The 14,507-nt window shown below is 34.2% G+C and overlaps 1 protein-coding gene across 3 annotated transcripts; it reads left to right on the top strand.

Annotated features, from left to right (window-relative positions):
* The first annotated feature begins 550 nt into the window (after positions 1 to 550).
* LOC136219451 (DEAD-box ATP-dependent RNA helicase 13) lies at positions 551 to 11,338 on the top strand. Of its 3 annotated transcripts, none has more exons than XR_010684163.1 (16): positions 551 to 800; positions 1,305 to 1,541; positions 1,812 to 1,984; positions 2,070 to 2,264; positions 2,954 to 3,130; positions 4,037 to 4,425; positions 5,781 to 5,961; positions 7,489 to 7,611; positions 7,690 to 7,806; positions 8,039 to 8,143; positions 8,562 to 8,702; positions 8,805 to 8,870; positions 9,287 to 9,445; positions 10,105 to 10,186; positions 10,297 to 10,410; positions 11,081 to 11,338. XR_010684163.1 is itself a non-coding variant. In XM_066006861.1 (15 exons), exons 1-15 carry the CDS (start codon positions 611 to 613, stop codon positions 10,347 to 10,349), a joined length of 2,388 nt encoding a protein of 795 aa, XP_065862933.1. In that variant the 5' UTR covers positions 551 to 610; the 3' UTR covers positions 10,350 to 10,623. The 3 variants fall into 3 exon arrangements, 1 of the variants encoding a protein (XP_065862933.1); XR_010684162.1 differs by having other exon boundaries at positions 11,087 to 11,337; XM_066006861.1 differs by lacking the exon at positions 11,081 to 11,338 and having other exon boundaries at positions 10,297 to 10,623.
* Positions 11,339 to 14,507: the final 3,169 nt, after the last annotated feature.

The raw sequence follows: 14,507 nt of genomic DNA, 5'->3' as shown, positions 1-14,507 counted from the left end.
AATTAAGAAAATTTAACTCCTTAAAATCAAGACAATTTAACTCATTTAATTGTAGTTTTCGGACGTGAATCCAATTTTTTTGGTAAGTGTAAAATAAGTTGTAAAGAAATTAAATACTTAATACATTGATAAAAATTGATTTTACTATATTTAAAAGTTCAATGCATATTAAATACATATCGGGACACTAAAAAACTGTTGCATTAAATATTGCGAGCTGCATATATCAAAATCGTTAATAATAAAGACATGTTCATGGGTTGGTCTGGGATCAAACCAGACCTAGTGAGCTTTTATCTAAAAATGCTTGGTCCAAAGCCAACTCAGTCGATTGTTAATTTAGACGTGCTCGATCCGTACTATTTCTTATAAATCTTAAATCTGTCCAAAAAATAGTCGGACTTTAATGGTCTGGACTATGAACAATTTTTTCATTTCGAAACCCGGCTCAAGGGCTACGGGCTAGGCGGATACTTGGGCATGTCAGCAGGTAAATAAATAGTTCAGTATTTCTGTTCCAAAAAAAATAATAATATGGTATTTCAAAAATACGTTAATAATATTTTTAACATATCACAAAACTTCCTGCAAACTCATAAGCTACTCTCCCATGGCCGCCAATTCGCCACCGCCGCAACCAGCGATCTCTTCTAAGTGCTCAAACAAAAAAGGAAAGGGAAAGAGAAAGAGAAATCTGCACGACCCGGAGCTAGAACGCTTCGACACTCTCCCGTGGAACCAATCTCTCCCAGAAGATGATACGCTCTCTGCCTTTGTTGGGTCTCACGAGCTTGAAGGAGGTTCTCCAATTCAATCTTTCTCTTTCGTTTTTGAGTAAATAGTAATGCGTTACACGACTTCTTGAAAATTAGGATTTTTGTCTGTTTAGACTAGCTGATAGATTATATTGTTTAGACATTTGATAATGAATCAGTTGTGCATCATGGTATTTGGGGGTTTAGGTATTTTATATACGCTGATAGTTACGGAAAAGGACCATTGACGCCTTGCTTACTCTGACAAAAACACTGCTGAACCTCTGATTTCAGTGTAACCAAAAAGAAAAGCGTAAAAGAGGACTAATGAAATTTTTTAAGATTTGGTTTTATTATACTTGTTGTTTAAGCTTTTAATTTGGATATTAGTCTGATCATAGCATATAACATGCTAAATTTCAGTGAGTGGATGATTTCTTTAAATTTAGTCAGAAGAGATTAGTAATATGTTTGGAGTTGTTTTACTTCATTTTTACTTGGATAGCGAGTTAATTTATGGATTTTTTCTCCAATACGGGTGAAATGCAGGTTTTCTGTCGCTTGAAGAGATTGATGAGGTTGATTATGGTTTAGAAATTCCTAAAGCTAAGAAAGGGAAGTCTGAGAAAAAAGTAAAAGCAAAGAAAGAGAGGCAGTGTGATGCTGGTGATGTAGTGGAAGATAAACTGGAGCAGGAAAAGACTTTAGATGATGCAAAAAAGAGGAAGAGGAAGAAGAAGAAAAAGAAGGCAAAGGATGCCCAGAAAAATGAGGAATCTGAAGCTGGTAGATTTTTTTATACACTTGAGCAGTACCATATATTTAGCTTGATTCAGGCAGATCTTTTCTTAGGCCTGTAATAATTTTCTGTTGTTACAAGGCATTAACTCGTTAGGTTACTAATATTTCTTAGTCATATGTTATGTTATCATCTTTAAGCACTATGTTGCAAGTTCAAGGTCATTAATTTTGAACAATTAATATTGAATATTTGCGTTTGCTTTCATGATAGCTTTGGAATTTATCATCAATTTGCGAATTTTTCTCTAAATACAGTTGGTGATGACAAGGATGATGTTGATGGGGAATCAGTTGACGAGGCTGAATTTTATGCTTGGAATGAGCTGAGACTTCATCCATTGCTCATGAAATCAATATACAGGCTTGGGTTCAAGGAGCCAACTCCAATACAAAAGGCTTCTATTCCTGCTGCAGCTCATCAAGGAAAGGTTTGTGGAAAAATTATTCTCTTGAGGTTTATTTGCAGATAATGCTGCGTTGTCTGGTGGTCATTGTTATGCTTTTATGCGATAGGATGTTGTCGGTGCTGCAGAGACTGGTTCAGGGAAGACACTAGCTTTTGGTTTGCCTATATTGCAGCGTCTTTTGGAAGAAAGAGATAAGGCTGAAAATATGTCTGACAAAATGGGTGATGGAGCTGAAAAATTTGCTCCAAACAGTGTTTTGCGGGCACTTATCATTACTCCTACAAGGGAGCTTGCAATCCAGGTACATCAGTTTGTTACTTCACTTTATGTGTAACTGGTTTTGCTCCCCTTTTACAATGAATCACTTCTCTTTCCCATGTATTCCAACTATTTTCTGGGTTTCTGCATCCAACATTTTCCCTACTGTTTCTGTTGTGTTGGTTGACATATACAAAACACTTTCAAGGAAGGAGAGAGATTATATATATGACCATTCTCTTCTTACTCTGGTTGTGTATGATTGTATTTGTAGATGAAAAATAAAAAATCATCTAGCATCTTTCTGGTAAGAGATCCAACGAGTTGGATTTGGATGAATGCTTACTTTTAGGTATGCTGTGCACAGTGGATGTCAATAATATTTCTCTTCACCTTTTCTGATTTTGAGTGATAACTGATAAGTGGATATGCTAGATGATGCTTTTAGATAGTATAATGGTAGAGAGAGGGAAGGTTCTAGGGAAAGTAGATGCCTGTATACACTTCTGTATATGCAAAAATGGCTTGGTAACATCATTGTATAATGGCAGGCATCCCAACTCTGTAGTGGTTAGGAGAAGTGAAATACCAAAAACAAGTTAATACAACTGGATTACCAAAAGTAAGTTATGTACTCAGTTGAATCGAATCAACTGGCAAGGTTCAGGAGTGTTGAGTTCATTAGGTGTAGTACTATATTTTCTCAATATGATTATTTATTTTTCTTTTCAGGTTACGGATCATTTAAAGGAAGCAGCTAAAGGTATTAACATTAGGGTGGTTCCTATTGTTGGTGGGATGTCAAGTGAAAAACAAGAAAGACTTTTAAAAGCAAGGCCTGAGGTTGTTGTTGGAACTCCTGGTCGGTTGTGGGAACTTATGTCAGGAGGGGAAAATCATCTCGTTGAAGTAAGTTCTCACCTGTGAAAGATGAGGAGTGGCAATGGGGTTCTTAATACTACTTCAATTCCTACTTGTTCACATCCAGAAGTTGGAATTTATGACAGTTTTAGGAGTCCAAAATTAGTTTGCAGTTTCGCATGCAAAAAAATGGCTGCTAATCCATACAGTTTAGGAAGGCTTACTATTGCTCTCATAATGTCCTAGCCAAGGACACCTAGTAATGGTACAACCCTTCCTGTTTCTGTAAACACTGACAAAGCCCTTGAAAGACTTTTTTATACTCACCATCCTTCACCAGTGACTTAATGTGGAATTTGTGTTAATTTTTTTTGAAAATTTGGAAGATTGTTGTATGTGCCAATAACTTGAGTCATCACAGTTGTGCTTTTGGCAACCCAATAAATGATAATTGAGTTGTCACTCTGCACATTGTGTAGGCTGAAGCCATCCACAATATATCAGCTATGCCCCAGTTGCTACCTATGGATGTCTATGACGCTGTGGCCATCATAACCAGTATCATCTCTTTTCAACATTGTTGGCTGTCTTTGTAATTGGCACAATTCTTTCACTGTTGTTTCCTTCAGAAAAATAATTATGTGGAATGCAGCCTTTGCCATGCTTTTAAATGCAAACAATTGCTTCATCTTCCAATCTATGTTCAGCACCTTCTCTCAACTAGCACCAATGTGCCGCACAGCACAAAGAACTATTTATAATTCTCGAAATAAGTAGTAAAATACAGTTAGAAAGCATTTTATCACAGTTTGCTTCTTGTTCATTGTGATTCTGTTGATAATATCTGTTCTACGTACATCCTCAATCTTCTTTGCATTGTCTTATTCAATCTGGCACAGAATTTCTTGGAGTTATCAAACCTTAATTGTTTTTTTATGTTTTCCACGTCTGCAGTTACATTCCTTGTCCTTCTTTGTGCTGGATGAGGCTGACCGAATGATTGAAAATGGACACTTTCGTGAGCTGCAGTCAATAATTGACATGCTTCCTATGGCCACTGGGTCTGTGGAGGGGCAAACACAAAATTCACAAAATTGCGTGACAGACTCAAGCTTGCAAAGGAAGAAAAGGCAAACGTTGGTGTTCTCTGCAACTATAGCATTATCTGCTGATTTTCGCAAGAAGCTCAAACAGGGTTCGCTAAAATCGAAACAATCCATGGATGATGAGTTGAATTCTATAGAAGCTCTGTCTGAACGTGCAGGAATGAAACCTAATGCTGCAATCATTGATTTGACAAATGCATCAATCCTGGCAAATAGAATTGAGGAATCATTTGTTGAGTATGTATTTTTTGATATATTTTCCCTCTGAATCTAGCAACTAAATGCGTGGTATATGTGAGTGATATATTCTCATGTAGCATGATGTTTTGAAGCTAATACTTAATTGTTTTGCTTGGTTATTAATTTGTTGTGGATATGCATTAGTGGTTGCTCATTGGATTAGCAGCTTAAGATTTGATTCCTTGAAGTGCTTTACCCTTTTACCACATGATGCTTTTTGAATTTCAAGCTAATAATTGGTTGCTAGAATTTCTATTGGTTGATTGTTTGCCATGCGTATGCAGAAGCGGATGTATAATAAGCCTACTCTAAAACCCCTTTTCCTGGCCTTCTCTTTATTTTCTTACATTTTTCTGGCCAAAAGCAACTTTTCATGATTGAGTTGCTTTGCCCATGTGGAAAGCTTTCAAATAAGTAACTTTCTGTGGATATGTTATATCCCTAGATCTGATGGCTTAATGCTTTATGTAGTTCCGAAGCAAGATTTTTATCAATTTGGATGAGTTAAGTACTCATGGATACATCTTTTTGATGGAATCCAAACTTTAATTACATGTTTAAGCAATTGTTGAGGTATTTGATGATCGTTTCCTTTCTTCTTGCTTATCAGCTTCTAAGCATGACAGATTAAGCATCTTTGAATGTTTTATGACAGATCAAGGTCATCCTGCAATAAGTTAAATAATGAATTATGTGGAATCCAACTGATTTTATTATTGCATGGATTTATTTGTATTGACAAATAGTTCGCATGTGGAATTGTGGTTATCTTATGTTTGTCCTCTCTGAGAATATTGCTAAATGCAATTCAGTAAGTTGGTTTGGTTTGTTGGATATAAAATCAGTGTTGAGGCTCTCATTATCCTTCTCTGAGCAATTTTTAAGTATAAGTTCTGTTCAGAAGTGTTGGATAGTAGAATATGCACGATACTGCATGCCTTGGATTTTGGAACATATTGTGAGTACTTGAGTAGCGAGTTGCCTGTTTTCTTCATTTTGATAATGTTTATGAATTCGTGTCTCTTTCCAGCATCCTCTTCATGTGAAAACACATTTTCCCTTAGATGCATCTCCATAATTTTTAATTTTACTACCTTGACCTGGAACTAGTTACATGGTCACTCTATTGTCCTAACTCCTAAGGACATCAGATGAGCCAAGGCTTGTTGATTGTGATTCAATTCCAGGATCCCACCTCTACTTTTGGAAGGTGGCCTTTATTTGTGACTTTGAAACTTTCTTAGTTTCAAAATTCACCAACAGAAGATATTTTGCATTTTATCTTTTGATATTAGGAGATTTTTTTTCTCTGAAATCATGTGATGATACCGGGACTTGCTTTTGGAGTGCAGATGCAGGGAAGAAGACAAAGATGCTTTCCTGTACTATATATTGAGTGTTCATGGTGAAGGCCGCACACTTGTTTTCTGTACATCAATTGCAGCTTTGCGTCATATATCTGCTGTATTGCGTGTTCTTGGCGTAAATGTTTGGACACTTCATGCTCAGATGCAGCAGCGAGCTCGCCTGAAGGTTTGTTGCTCTCTTTGGGATGTAGTTGGATATTTGTGTTCCACTTTTTGCCTGGTAAAAGCATTCATGAAAGTTTGGGTAACAGTAAGAGGCGATATTGAATAGTTTACCTTGAATGGAGTGATACAAGTAACAAGCTCATTAATCGAACCTAGCCAAAGAATATATTTCTTATTATCTGGAAAAACTAATAAAAATTGCTGTGTAGTTCCAAGATAATAGGTGCATACTCATGATAATGCAGCTATTTTGCTTTTAGAGATTTCATTATTTTTCACACATCAGTCGATTTGAATAGGTTACCTTGAATGGGGTGATACAAGTAACAAGCTCATTAGTCGAACCTAGCCAAAGAATATATTTCTTATTATCTGGAAAAACTAATAAAAATTGCTGTGTAGTTCCAACATAATAGGTGCATACTCATGGAACTAGATAATGCAGCTATTTGGCTTTTAGAGATTTCATTATTTTTCACACATCAGTAGATTTGGCTATCCTAACACAAATGCAAGTTACTATGAGGGTGATATAAAGAAATTTCTTCACATGTTATTCTAAAATGCAAGCCATTATGAGTTGGTTTCCTACTATATGATGATTTTCTTACTGATATTGCACGCAATCATCTCATACTCCTACTTCAATCATGAATTAAAGCTTAACCGTTTTTTGAGGTTGTAAAAAACGGTAGGCGCGAGTTGTGTGGATAGGGCCCTCAGGAATTAATTGGATTTTTATTTTTTTGTATTTCCTTATTTGTTAATAAACAAATTATTATAAAATATGTATTATATTATCTAAAAATAATATAAAATGATTTAATATAGAAAAACATGCATATTTATAACCTTAAAAATGTGACAACAACATTTTAACAACAATATCATTGAAACAACTCAAACAAGTAAAAAATAATGTCCAGAAGAAATATAATTCACTGAAAACTATGAAACAATGTACGTAAAGTCTTAAAAAGAACACAATTAGACATACAACACAACAACAACAAAGCCTTAGTCCCGAAATGATTCGAAAATAATAAACACAATTCACCAACAACCATGTGAGAATGTTCAAAAGTGAATTACAGTAAAGAAAAAAAATTGTTTTTTTGTTTCGATCGCTGCCTAGGTGTTGCCCAGGCAGCCAAAAAACGCCCGAGGGGCCGAATCGGGGAAAATCGATCGGGTTCTCGATTTCAGGCGTCTAGGTGGGCTAGTCAGTTGATTTCTTGAACACTGCGTCATAACTTGCCCAAGAGAATCAGATTCCAAAGCTTTATGCTTGATACTGATAGAAAAAGCCCTTCATCTACATGGTACCAGAACTTCATTCTTTGAAATAAGAGAATGAAGGCACAGCAAGTAGAGTGCCTAAAGATTTTTCTTTAGTTTAAGGTTATCCATTGTTGACATACGACATGCTTTATTCATTATGTTTTGGTAATTTTTTTTTTCTTTTAAATTGCACAGTGAGTTTTGTTTTCCTCTTCATTTTTTTATTTATATAATATAATAACTGCAGGCGGTTGACCGGTTCCGTATGAGTGAACATGGTATACTTGTTGCAACCGATGTTGCTGCTAGAGGCCTTGATATTCCTGGGATTCGAACTGTTGTTCACTATCAGCTTCCACATTCAGCAGAAGTAAGCAAAGATTAGGATGCTTTTAATGATAACTTGATTAAAGCTATTGTTTTTCCTTTCCTTATACTTTTCTGTTAGGTTTATGTTCACAGAAGTGGAAGAACTGCTAGAGCTTCTACTGATGGATGTAGCATTGCTCTGATCTCATCAAATGACACATCAAAATTTGCTTCCTTGTGCAAATCATTTTCCAAGGTAGGGATACTAAAAAAGAAAGCTCTCTATCATTTTTGAACGAGTCATTCCTCTCGGAATCATGCATCTTATTCTTCTCCTTCGTCTATATTTCTTTTATCCCCTATCAATCAAATTGTCTTCGATGGAGAAGTGAGTGTGCTGATGCAAGATGTTAGCAAGCTTGAGCAAATTTCATTGGCATAAATTGGCAATAGCATGTGCATCTAAATTACTTTTTCTCTTTTCACAGGAAAGCTTCCAAAGATTTCCCCTAGAGGAGTCATACATGCCTGAGGTGATGAAGCGATTGTCTCTTGCACGTCAGATAGACAAGATGATGCGAAAAGAATCACAGGCATGGTTATATAGATTCACATTTTTAATTTAGACGTTGAAGTTATCGCATTGTTGATGTTTACAGTTTTACTAGATTGAGGTTAATACTGCAATGCAAATCGTCATGTTTCTGTACGTCCAAGCTGTTATTTTTATTTGTGAATATATTCCATTTTGCTATTTTCTTTAAGATTTTCAATGAAGTACCTTTTCGCTCTATTGCAACTTTTTCCTTTTTTCTTATTTCATTTGTCATTCATGTTCGGGATAGCTTTTTTCTTTTTTTAAGGTTGATTTGGACAATAGTATTTTTATTCATTATATTATAGTTATGGCCCCAGGAAATGCATTATTTTTGTAGCGCAGTGAATTATTATGTCATTTTAAATGTAGAAGGTTCCAGTCTAATATTCAACTAGTGCATTTCATTCCTTCAGGAGAAGGCAAAGAAAACCTGGTTTGAACGCAATGCAGAATTGATTGAGTTAGATGTGGAGAAGGATGACAGTGAAGATGAGATAGCGAACAAACATAAGCAAAAGAGAATCACCTCTATGCAGTTGAATAAATTACAGCAGGTTTCATCTAGTATTGAGAACCCTCTTTTAGCTTCGTACTTTGGCCAATTCAATTTCCTTAGTAGGCATTTATTCACTGCATTTTTTATAAATTAATTGCAGGAGCTGAATACACTCCTTTCACGGCCATTGCAACCAAGATCATTTTCACGCCGCTATTTGGCAGGGGTACCTCTCTACTACTTTTTTTTTTTTAAACATCAGTTTCCATGCTCATATTGTCCATAAAATGAATCGACTAATAATTGTATTTTATTGTATGAGTTTGTATGTTTTTTAATTTCTTTATAACTGAACTCCGAATGTGAAGACACTGTCCAAACATGAACTGCAAATTGTAAGGATTCCCATGTTGACAAATTTAAATTGTTACCGCGTTTATATGAGATATGTAAGATGCTTATGTGAACAGCCCTTGTTGAGGAGACGTTAGCGGCATGACTTCTAAACTAATTTGCTATCATTTGGAAGTACATTATGGTCCTTGATTTCACTAGATGCGAGAATGCATTTATGTAACCTGTCATTATACATCTACTTCTATACTATGATATTAACTTCAAGAGTTTAAATTTTTCTTATAGAGTGGTGTTTCTCATATCCTGCAACGTCAATTAGAAGAATTAGCCAGACAAAAGTCGGGCAAAGGCATGGATGTTAGAGATAACAAAAGAAGAAAATTGGTGGTTATTGGTCAGGATTGTGTAGAGCCACTCCAGGCACTCCGAAGTGCTGGTCATGAGGTACCATCCTGGATCAGAATTTATCCCACCTGTACTTGTTTTTGTCTTACATTACTTAAGTCTGTGTTTCTCCATGGATAAGAATTTCAAGATTCTTCTCTACCTCTAAGCTAATCTGCATGTCTTCCTACTTTGAAGTTATGGTCATTGTGAGGAAAGGTAGTGTGAAAATTAATGTCCCTATATCAGTTAAGTAAATAACACAAGTTGGGAAATGAACTGGTAGGATATATGATTTTGGAGCATGCTGTTGTTGTATTTGATACAGTGCTGAATGTTTGTTTGCCTCTAGTCGCTTATGCTAAACCTAGAGTTCGGTTCCTAGTGTACACAACATACCTTAATTGGAAGAGGGGTCACATAAAAGGTGATTGATCAACTTGTTTAATTGGGTTTATTTACAAAAAAAATTGCTGAATACTTTTCTATTGAAGTTACAGATGTGATGTAACCTGAGCATGAAAATTTAGTAATCCATCGTCTTGTTATTGGTTTATGGTGTCGATTTAGTTCCTAAGACTAGACTTCCTTGCATTCACCTACAGCCTTCAGGCATGAAAAAGTAATCCTTAAATTGTGTATTAAGCTACAAATCATGTGGGATTATCATTAGAAACAATAATTTTGTAAAAGGATGCTGGTTGTACTCTGTTCCTCAGGTGCGCATGGACGTAAAAGAGACAGCCGAAAAACGAAGAAGTATGGTGGATTTAAGGAGGAAAAGAAAAGATGAGAAGAAAAGTAAACTTTTAAAAATTCCAGTCATGCCAATTTTCATTCTTTATTTTATCCCCTTTTATTCCATAGTATGGTTTATGCAATATTCTCAGTTCTCCAAATTTTTGATTCAGGATTAAGAGATCAGCGGAGGAAGCAAAAGAAAAGGGTAACAGAAGGTGAATAGAACAGCTGTTTGAAGTTTCATTCAGGAACTTGGTATACATGTCATCTTTGTTGTCGCTGAGGTAATTAGTTGAATAGCTTTCAATTTCAGTATGAAAGCTGCTGCTGGTTTAATTTGGGAAAAAAGGCATCTCTTGGCATTTTTGTATGAAAGCGTGTATTGTTGAAACTTTAACAAAAAATGGAGTTTGTATTTAAACTTTTGAATAAATGGTTTTAATGTCATGTCAAAGAACAAATTCATCTAATTGGAATTTCCAAGTTTTAGCATTGAATAGTCTTTATTTTAAGTGGTTTTAATGCAAATGATTCTCTCTAGAATTATTGACCCAAAATTCAAATGATCTTATATTTCTTATTCATTTGCATTCAATAACCCTTTTATTTTTTGGTAGAATTTTTCGGATACAAAATATGAGAGATACGTCCTGATATGTATCAAAGTGCTCGCCATGTCTTAAAAAGGAAATGACAAATAGATGATGATAAATAATTAGGAACATTTAAAGTTTTGAGGTTATTGAATATACAGTAAAACCTCTATATAGGAATACATTTGGGATCGGGCTATTTGTATAACAATTGGGAGGTTATTACTAAATAGAGTTTGGTAATAGATGTTATTTTTTTGTAACAAAATGGAGGTTATTTTTATATAGAGTATTCTTAGATAGAGGTTTTACGAGAAAAAAAAAAAAAAGAGGTATTTAATTTTTTTTTTTTTTTTTTAAGTTTCAGGGGATATTTTTACGAATTGAATGCATATTGCTTTGGTAGATTAAGCAATGGGGATGGCAGTACTTGGTACTAGGGTACGTCATTAAGGCATAAGCGGCCTGCTCTGATTAATGATCTAAGTTTTGACTTTTGTTTGTTTATTTGTCCATAATTAATATTCTTAGACTTTTTCATATAAGCACCAAATTGTCAACATGCAATTAATAGGATATTTATTACTATGTTCTGGAGAATCAAAAAAGTGTTTCATCATTTTTATTTTTATTTTATTATGATATTGCATTATTCTGTAAAAATTCTTATTATTGGTTAATTTGGTAGGATTTGTCCACAGACAATCTCTAGTCTAATCTCCATTTTTCTATTTATTTATTATAGCTACCAACATTTAACGTAAGTTCATTTCATATTATACAAAAAAGAAAGAGTAGACTTTTCAGAGCTATTTTATTTTTATTTTTACTTCTGTTTTGAGTTTCTTTATTCAACTTATTAATTTTTTACAGGTATCAAATTGAGAAAGTATTTTCTTTTTCAGAAAAAAGACTCCATTAAAAAAGATATAACAATTTTAAGAATTTTGACAGCCCAGAGATGTAATTCACATTTAAAAAAATCAAGTTATTAATTTAAGTGTGCGTTCAAGACACGAATGTAGATGTAAAATATGTTCAAATACTCCTTAAATTATTTAATTTCCCCCACCTACGGAATACATTCCCATTAATTAAATGGCGTATGGATTGTAGAAAATAATTTGTCGCTAATTTTGCGGCATATGTGAGGGGCGACCCTCTTTTTTTAATACTACAAACAAAGTTCAGATCTGATGCATTATGCCATTAAAATAAAAATGGCTCGAGTTTGCGTATAATATAGTTTTCTTGGAATTTTCAATTAAATTACACTTTCTATTATATGCTATACTAGTATTTTACAGATACAGTATCTTTTTTATTCTGTTACAACAGATACAGAATCTAATCTAATGCTTTGTTTAGTCATTTATTTGCAATTACTATTTAATTAACCATATTTTGAATTTGCAATTTTTCATATATATATATATATATATATATATATATATATATATATATATATATATATATATACACACACACACACACGAGATGACAGACTAATTTCATCCAAAGAAAAAATAAGGTTCGAATTTGCTCCTAATCGTTTCGGAGAAGTGTAGATTTAATTATAACATACAAAACGTTAAATTGTTGATAACCGTGTTAATAATACAGTAAATGGTTTACACATAATTATGTTTAGAAGGTGTGATATAATAATTAAATAACATATCAAATAATGGTAAACGGGTTTGTTCTATTTTTCTGTTAGGTAGGTGATGAAGGTATCAAGTTGATCGAATATGTGAAAATGAGTATTTAGAAGAAGTCGGGTCAAAGGGCGACATGTCGAGTGCAAGAGATGATAAACCGTGTGGAAAACAAAGTTCATACGATGTATGGAGTTACCAACATGTCGTGTGAGGATCCCACATGGTGTGTCAAGAATCCACACGTCATGTGGCTCCAAATTGGGAGATTCTGCTTCTTTATTTTTAGTCCACACAACATGTGGGCTCTCGAATCCAGCAGGGTCAATTTGGTTGTTTTTGAGAAATTATTCCCACACGCACTGTGAGCTTTCAATGTGAGAAGACCACCTTATCTCCAACTGCCTACTTTTTACAACAATACCACTACTTTATTACAACTCTTGTCATCAGTTTATTTACAAGTTTGTCATCCATCTATCCTTATTCCATTTTAGTCCCTTTAACTTTTCTTTAGCAAGTTATTAGCCTTTTATGTAATTTTAATATTAGGGTTTTGGATATAATAGCTTATCTTATTACGTTGTACGTAATATTTATCAATAAAAAATACAATTTCTTTTTAAGAGTTTATGGTTCATTCCTTTATCAAATGAGGATTTCTAATTCCTACAAGTTCTAGCTTGTGAATTTAGGGGTTTCACAACTCCTTCAAGTTTTAGTTTGAGAATCTCTTTGTTAGTTTACAATTAAAACTATCGTTACACAAACTCGATCCTATCTCAAGAGGTACCCTACACCCTGTTGGGGTTTAGTGTCCTATAGACAATTGTTGCAGGATACAAACTTAATGTAAATGAATTGTTCTTTATATCATTTGTTTTAATGAGATATATGTTTTATAACTATATAAAGGCAATCCCTTTTAAGTACTAAATAAAGTCTAATAAAAGGAAATCCGTAAGTTTATTTAAAGTGATTATAAAGTGTTCATACAAGTATGAAGTGAGACAAAACTTTATAATAAACTAATAAACTTAAAACCACCCCAAGTCAAGTGATATGTTTAGGATTGATATATCACTGTTGAGACTTGTATGTAACAATGTCTTCTGTCCGACAGAAAGCTGATCTCACAATCTTCATATATATAGATATCTGGACAGTTACATAGATCCGATGAAACGTCGTTCATTAGGATTGGGGATCCGATTTGAGATAACAGGATGGATAGATTCATCCTTGTCACCTGTTCATCTCATTGGTATTAATAGGTATAAGTAATCCTCAGACTTAAAGGAATGTTAATTGGTCATCCTGAATTACTGAATGTGAGACTTTGATCCTGCGGTCCCACGATCCTTAACAGAGATGACTCTGGGGTGTGAACTGCAAAGGTTGGGTGTCACAGGAAGTAATGTCAGGGTAGTTATACATTGGATTGAGCATTTATCACTCCCGATTAATGGGAGATATATCCAAGGATCGCTTGTGGAAGACTCGACTCTAAATCCTTGCAAGGTGATAGCTTAAGACTTGAAATACAGATTTCACTTAACCTATCTATTTGAGTTGACTCGGCCTGTACAAGTAAAACGAACGTCTCGCTATATATGACTTGACATCATCCATAGTCATAAGATTCAGTTCAAGGATATAGTTGATAAAGGATCGAATTATACTGTAACTAATACGGAAGGGTTAACGACAGAATCAACCTGTCTTCTTAACGGACTCTGGGGGAATGATTACAGACTTGCTAATAACATACTCAGTACATCATTCCGTTATGCAAGGATTAAATATAATTCTTGAAGAAATTAATTTAATAGTTGCATACGGCCAGAAGTAGTAAGAACCTAATGGATCACACATAAGACTTGGAACCAAAAGAGAGATGGATGTCATTAATAGATGGAAGCCCAAATGAGCCCAGTAAGGCCCATTTAATTAGGGGAGGCCGAAATTTGTATATAATAAGTTAGGAATTATTTTAATTCCCTTAATCCTAATTTGATTAGGTTTGTGAATTAAATTAATTAAGAGAGATAATTAAATTAGGAGTTTTAATTAGATTAATATACTCCTATTATTATCCAATTAGGTTATTTATTATTATCCTAAATATAT

This window comes from Euphorbia lathyris, chromosome 2 (assembly GCF_963576675.1).
Source record: "Euphorbia lathyris chromosome 2, ddEupLath1.1, whole genome shotgun sequence".
In the NCBI taxonomy this organism is placed as follows: domain Eukaryota; kingdom Viridiplantae; phylum Streptophyta; class Magnoliopsida; order Malpighiales; family Euphorbiaceae; genus Euphorbia; species Euphorbia lathyris.
This window is presented reverse-complemented; position numbering and strand designations above follow the sequence as displayed.

What these genes read in the sequence shown, in the direction of transcription:
- LOC136219451 (XM_066006861.1), top strand. Translation starts at nt 611, where the DNA reads ATGGCCGCCAATTCGCCACCGCCGCAACCAGCGATCTCTTCTAAGTGC. An exon ending in ATTGAGGAATCATTTGTTGA is followed by an intron (nt 4,426 to 5,780) that starts GTATGTATTTTT and finishes TTTGGAGTGCAG; the next exon opens with ATGCAGGGAAGAAGACAAAG. An exon ending in TGTGCAAATCATTTTCCAAG is followed by an intron (nt 7,807 to 8,038) that starts GTAGGGATACTA and finishes CTCTTTTCACAG; the next exon opens with GAAAGCTTCCAAAGATTTCC.